Raw genomic sequence first — 7,279 nt, 5'->3', positions numbered from 1 at the left:
AAGAATCGGTTTATGCATGGATACACTTTACCTGCTAGTGACTTTGGTGTGGGTGTGTTAAAATAAGTCACCGTATTGACAGGTCTTCATGAAGTTAGACAATTTCATTCAGAGTTTTACAGCAAAAAATCCAGTTTGTAATAGACTTGTTTTCTGTCTCTTTTTTTTTTTTTTGTAACCTCCCGCTTTTTCCTCTTTTCTCTTTTCTTTTTTTCTTTTTTTTTTTTTTTTCCCCTCCAGAAGATCTCCGCAAGAAAAGTCCAAGCTGCTTTGCTCCCTCCTTAAAGGGAAATGCCACGCGGGTTTGACATGTGGTGTCAGGTAGGAGCCTACCTCCCTGCTGAAGTGACAGGATTGCCCGTTGGGGTGACAGCACTGGTGCACTGATCTTGCTGCTACAACAGAGGGACTGTGGTGCCTCTGTCATGTTTTTGCTCTGGAAGTGCCCCTGCCTCACTGTGGGCTCTCTTTCTTCCCGGATAGGGTTCTGCTGCACAGCCTTTCTACAATACTGAAAGGCCCTAGTTCAGATCATTGACTACACGAGAAGAACAGGGAGTGGTGATGCTTCCATGTCTCTGTAGATGCCATGTGAAGGGTGTTATCCCAACACGACCACTGAATACCTTAGGACTCAGTTTTAATCCCAGTGAATTTGAGACTCAAGCTAATTTGGAGGAATCACATAAGGCCATTCCTCATATGGAATATAGGCTTTCCCCTGTGCCAGAACCTGTCTTCTCTCAGATTGCCTGCAGTCTTTACTGAAGATCCTGAGGCATCTCTGCTGTCATCTGGCCACTCAGGTAAGGGTTTGTCTGATTGTGCTATGGCTGGCTGAACTGTTATGTCTTCTGTGATGTACATAGACTTTACATTGGACTGTATTTTCCTGATTGTCATTTAATGGGGATAAAGCCCTGTAAAACACCTGAGATACCCTGTTCTAACGGATCACCAATAATGATTTTATCCCAGTGATCTTCCTTGGTCTCCATGGTCAGTAGACAAAATAACTTCCTGCCTTCCCAACCTGGGTAGCTCATTGCGCATCTGGCAGATGAGAGACAAGCACAGTCTGGAGATGAGGGCAGTGACTTGTGTCAAGCCTTCTGGCTGAGTGATCATCATCGTCACAGGCAGGTGCCGATGAACACACAGTGATCAATCAACAAGTCAGATGAGGGAGAGAATGCTCCTTCGGTACCCAAGTGGTGTATCTTACGAACCCAGTACATCTTTGTGGTGTTTGCTTGTTCGAAGTCTTGAGCAAAATAGTGGATGAACCATGTAGTTGTCACCTGATGAATGAGGAAGTACAGAAATACAGAGCGGCACGTGGAGCCATCTTCCAGGACTGGAATTATGTTAAGGTCTGCCTGTTTCAGCCATCGTCAGGGACTGCTAACACTTGTGATACAGATCTGGTTTGTCTTCAGGATGCATGGTTCTACTACCTTGGTCAAGAAAGCTGCTCTCTGCCTCCTGATAACTCCTCCTGGCCAAGATGGGACAGGATTTGGCAACATTGATGCTTGTAGCTGTCGCTTCTTGTTCCAGGACCACCTGCTTTACTCTCTACAAGAGTTCTGAAGTGCTGTTCTCTGTCATTTTTGTTCCAAGCTCTGATTGCCTACAAAATCATAGTTCTCTCCACTTCGTTATGTGGTCAGAGCTTGGGACAAAAATGACAGGTCTCGGTCTCCATTCGGTGCCTTTTAGGACTAGAATGTGCTATTGAGAGATTTTGCTTGTTTAAAAGAAGAGATTTCACAAGAGGAATGCAGGTGGCTGAGGTTTGCTACCTGGGGCATGAGTAAGTGAGTTTGCTCTGATGCTTCTTTCCTTGGCATCCTAGGTTGGCTAGTGTGGCACTCCATCTCCAGGTGAGATTATCCAATAACCGTAACTGGCATCCCTGCAGATGGAATTTTGTTCTGGGTTTTGGACAACTTGGCAACGTTTTTCCCTTCTCCTCTACCTCTCACCATGTCTTAAACTCTTCCCTATGGCTTTTAAAAGAACTGATGTCTACGTTTTCCATGACAAGTACAGGGCAGAGCGGAGTTTTTCACCTTTAGAAAGGGAAGATTCAGTCTGCTGTCGTAGATTCTTCCCCCACTCTGCAGTGTGCTATGCACTTTGGAGAGAGGTTTACCCTGCAGACCCACCTAAAGTTCCTAACTTCATCTCATCCAAAAGACCAGTGTGCCTTGATTCTCTCCCAGGTAGTATGCTGGATGGTAGGCAGGCTTCCTCTGTCTGTATTAGTGGGATGTATTACCAGGCTCCTCGAGGCAGGCTTCCCGGTGTTCAGGTGCGAGGTGTAAGGGAATAAGGGTTTTGATGCAGACTTTGGCAGAGTTACCATCTGTAACCAACTGTTGCAGAGGTGCAGAAGGATGGGGGCGGTGGTATCAATTCTCTGCATTGACTCCAGTCAATGTCACTGGAGTTCAAGTAGCAATTACAGACTATCTGCAGGGTTGTCTGTTTTCCAGCTCTGCAGAGCTGATGGCTGGATTTTAGGTAACACTTTCAGCAAGTGTTTAAGATGAGTGCCGTGGAGTTTCAGGAGTGGTTATTTCACTGGCAGGAATGGTAATTTCACTGACAGGTTTGAACTCTGACCCCAAATACCTTTATGGGGAGTACAGCCTAGAATCTGCCACAGGGTGTGCATGAGCATTCAAGAGAAACAGTGCTGTTTACCTGTCGTGTTTTCAGAATGTATTATTCCATGTACTGTCTCTTCCCCAGTGGAATTTCCTGCATTGATACTCCTCACTCTCCTTTTTAATAGCCATTGCTCCCCCTTTGTTTTGTGCCTTTTTATTGTCTGGAAGATAGTAACTTCTTTCACTTACACTCATCTGAAGTTTCTTTTGCTTTCTCTGAGTTCTCTTGCTGCTCATTCACACGTACAGTTCCCCCCAGGGCTTGTACCTCTGCATATTATAATCTGTCATTGTCTCTGGTGTCTTTGCAGCCAACTTAGATCTCTGCAACATCCGATCGCCATATGCAACCTTGCCTAAGTGTGAAAGGAAGAGCTGCAGTGTGTTAGCAGGCTTCCCCTAAGGAACCATTAGGAATGCGTGAAAGAAGGAGAAAAGGAATAGAAAGGGCAGAAGCAAAGCAGGTAAAACTCTTTTTGATAGTCTTAGTTAAAAGCACTTTGAAAACCAGATTATCTTCACAAATTTATGGCTCAGTAAGTTGCCACCCTAGTTATTTACTACAGGGAAGAAAACAGACCAAGGATCTAAATAAGCAAGTGTTTAAGATAGTGACCATGAAGGAAGGGAGATGAAAGGATGTTGTGGTTTAACCCTAAAACCAGCACAAATGATCAGACCAGGTTGAAAGAGGTACTATCTTCATGATATAAAAAATAATTAAATTTAGGTAATTTAAAAAGAGATTATAATTTTTTGAACCATTTTGTCCCCCCAATGCTTCATTTCTTCAGGTGGATAGATGTTGCTTCTAGATACTGTTTTAGTAGCTAGTACCTGCCTTCAGGGGCAGTGGAGCTGCTGATCTGTGTAGCACACACGCAGCCCATCGTGCTGAGTGACAGAGCTGGGAATACCTGTGTCTGACAGTGAATTACTTATTGCACATAGAGGAAAGGAATAACTGGGAGCCAAAGCATGGAACTTGGAACTGATCAAAACGTGAATCTCTTGGCTCTCCATTTACTGCTGCTCACAAAACTTGTTAATCCAGAGTTCTCGTCATAGAGTAAGTATGCTCCCAGTCCATGAGAGTAGCGGGATAGTTCTGTGATAGTTACAGTGTCCACAAATGCATAATTTTTGGGAGACTTGTTCCATCTATATTTCAGAGTAATCTATTTTCATGGAGCAAGGGATAATACTCCTTGCAACAGCTTGCTTTTGCACACTGAATTGCTCCAGCTTTCACACAAGCAATGCTGTGAGACCAGGGAAAGCCAGTTTACAGCAGTGACAGTACCTGCCAGGCGGGGATAACCCCTCCACTACAGCAATAGTGTGCACTCATCACTCACCTAGCCCAGGCATCATCTACTCTGCAGTTTATATCCATTGTGGAAACTGCCAGCCATGTAAGTAACTTTGACCTTCAAGTATAGCTGGTGCAATTCCAACACTGGTGTTTCCACAGGCTTTTTTTTCACCCTAGGAATGACAAGCATTCCAGTATCATTATCAAAAATACACAAGGGCACCTTACTTCTACATATGAACTAGTAGAAGATACAGCTGAAATGAAGAAGAGTATTACACCCTCTCCTAGGTGGATAAGTAAGCTTTTTTTAGATATATCTAAAGACTAGATGAATGACTATAATGGATACAACTCACTTTCCCCACCCTCTCCTAGGTGGATAAGTAAGCTTTTTTTAGATAAAGTCTATATGAATGACTATAATGGATACAACTCACTTTCCCCTCCTTTGCCTAATTAGAAAGGCTTTTTTTCAGTGAGTTCACAGGCATGAAGCATCTAAACTTTAAGAATTGTATTGAGCATGTTCTGATCTCACTGGTAATTAATAGCTCAAGTGGTTAATAATGGTATAGTTAAAATACCCTAGTAGTAGTCCATTCTAGAATACTTTTTTCAAGGAAAATAAGCAGCAATGATTTCACTGTCAAATGAAGACACACTTACTTCAAAGTGTAAGGATAATGTAAATGAATTCTCAAAGCAGCTAAGACTAGATGGAAGTTTATCTATAAGACAACTGGCTGCAGTACCCTCCAGGTGTAGGATTATCAGTAACCATTCCCACTGCCTAAAGCTCTGTTGAGAGGCTCCAACAGTACCAATCACTAATAGCAGCACATCACCTTAAAGGACAAAGTGGTTTGTGTACTGAAAACAACAGGAAGAAGTTCATGAATATATTAATTTATTTCATTATGTCAGTTTTAGTTCAATTGAACATCAGAGCAGACAACTTTTTGCTTTGTGAAGATACAGGGAACTTCCAAAACACTATTTCCATCTTCTACAAAGTATGTTTGAAAAAAATAAAAACAGATTATGTTTTCAACCATAATCTGTTGGTGAAGAGACTGCAGTTAGGAACTCAGCCTGGTGCTTTGGTAGAGTTTATGCTTTCAGATGTGATTTTCACTTAGTGTCAATAAAAAAATACAGCTTTAGAAGAACACGTGACTAATTCATGTTATGTCATCACGCTGTTGGGTCGCTGGAGGCATCACTTAGTACAACAGGCATTTCTGAAGATCTCATTCCATTCAGACAATATTAGACTCCAAGCTAGGTCTAGACCACCCAAGTCCTGTCTCTAGACAAAATATATTACCCAAAATTTGAAGTATAATATATACACAGGTTCCAATACAAATGTTGGAGGAATTTTTATATAAAATATAACTGTGATGTAGTGGACACTTTCTAAATTAGTGCATCCTCATCTCAACCTGCTATGTTACTCATTTTGTTTCCCTAGGAAATATTTTGTTGTCCATTACATCACAATAGCATATTTTTTTAAAAAAAGTTGATTGAGAACAATTGAACTACATTATGATGTTCAGTTTTAGACATATTTCTTGATTTCATCATAAAGTACTAGTACAAAAGCTCCACCCATGCCTCTCAACACATTCGACCAGGCACCTTTGAAGAACGCTTTGGATCCTTCATCTTTAGCTATCTTCTTCCAGCAATCAATTGTGCCCTTGTACATAATGTCAGCTGTAGAAAGAGACATAAAGGTCAGAAGGCTTCAAGTTACACAGCAAAACTCTTCCAACTTTCATATATTTAAACCAACAAGTAAAGTACAGCCAAGAATTTAATTTTCAATTCATGAAAAGTAAATTTAAACTCTCCACATGGAAAACAAACCAACTCAATTCTCAGCCTCTTAAATGAAGATGACAATTAACCAGTGTTTTTCCCATAGCTATTTTTTTTTAAGGATTCCAATAAGATCATTAGTTCTCCAGAAGACAAAAAAATGACCATCATCTCCCACCATATCTCAACAAAGAGGTACTTTCTGCTGCCAGAACACCACAGAAGCACTTGTTCTTACCTCCCTTTCGGCCAGACTGCATCATCATCCTACGTCGCACAGTATCAAAAGGGTAAGAAACCAACCCTGCTACTGCAGTGACAGTCTGGGCAATCATCCAGCTCACTACGATATGCACATTCTTTGGATCAGGCAACATACCTGTCATCAAGAACAAATGAGCAGAGTCAGTACAGAGGGAAGAGGTTGTGGGAAAGATGACTGTGGAAGGAATGATCACCCACTGACCCCTGGACTCAAGTCCACTCAATCAAGCTTGCAAATTCTCCCTTCATCCACATTTGACTATCAGCAGTTGAATCAAGCTTATAGGACTGTAGGATTTGGGGATCTAAACCCTCTTCATGCGCCCTGACCGAAAGGTCTCTCCTGCAGAACCCTCTCAGGTTTGTGTCATGAGCTACAAGGAGTAACAAGCTACCGTACTAGCCTTAAGACAGAGGAGCTGGAAAGTGCCTGAAAACACACTGCACGCTCAAGGCTTCCGCTCACAGCAGTGAATCGATGCTGGAATGCATTTTAGAAACACCTGCACATGTTCTAGTACCAGCACCCTGAACTGGTGCTGAGCCAAGCCCTGCTTGTCCTTGTACCGCCAAGCGTCCCAGCATGCCTTTACTGGCTGGATCTTCCCTTGCGGTCACTTCTCCATGCACTTCTTACCCTTGGCTGTGTCGTAAACCCCGAAATAGGCTGCTCTGTAGATGATGATGCCCTGGACTGACACACTGAATCCTTGGTAGAGGCCCTTCAACCCATCAGACTTGAAGATCTTGACGATGCAGTCGCCCAGCCCAGTGAATTCCCTCTCGCTGGCTCCTTTGCCCACATCAGCTGCCAGCCGGGTCCTGGCAAAATCCAGCGGGTAGACGAAGCAGAGGGAGGTGGCTCCCGCGGCTCCTCCGGATGCCAGGTTCCCCGCAAAGTAGCGCCAGAACTGCTTGTGCCTGTCCACTCCCCCCAGGAAGATCTGCTTGTACTTGTCCTTGAAGGCGAAGTTGAGGGCTTGGGTGGGGAAGTACCGGATGACATTGGCCAGGTTGCCTCTCCAGAAGGAGATGATGCCTTGCTCCTTGGGGATGCGGACTATGCAGTCGATGATGCCCTTGTACTGCTTCTCGGCCGTGATCTGCTTGCTGGCATGCTGGACCTGTACGGGGGAGAACGAGGAGGGATGGGAGGGTTGCGAAAGGGCCACGGCAGGGGTGACCCCGCTGA

The 7,279-nt window shown here is 43.6% G+C and overlaps 1 protein-coding gene across 1 annotated transcript; it reads right to left on the bottom strand.

Moving 5' to 3' along the window:
* Positions 1-5,265: 5,265 nt before the first annotated feature.
* LOC104504959 (ADP/ATP translocase 1-like) lies at positions 5,266-7,274 on the bottom strand (the record flags this gene model as incomplete). Its single annotated transcript, XM_010148463.1, has 3 exons — positions 5,266-5,718; positions 6,062-6,202; positions 6,725-7,274. Coding segments are annotated over 3 exons (849 nt in total), but the record flags the coding sequence as incomplete, so codon positions are not given.
* Positions 7,275-7,279: the final 5 nt, after the last annotated feature.

Source organism: Eurypyga helias, unplaced genomic scaffold, assembly GCF_000690775.1.
Source record: "Eurypyga helias isolate BGI_N326 unplaced genomic scaffold, ASM69077v1 scaffold9843, whole genome shotgun sequence".
In the NCBI taxonomy this organism is placed as follows: domain Eukaryota; kingdom Metazoa; phylum Chordata; class Aves; order Eurypygiformes; family Eurypygidae; genus Eurypyga; species Eurypyga helias.
This window is presented reverse-complemented; position numbering and strand designations above follow the sequence as displayed.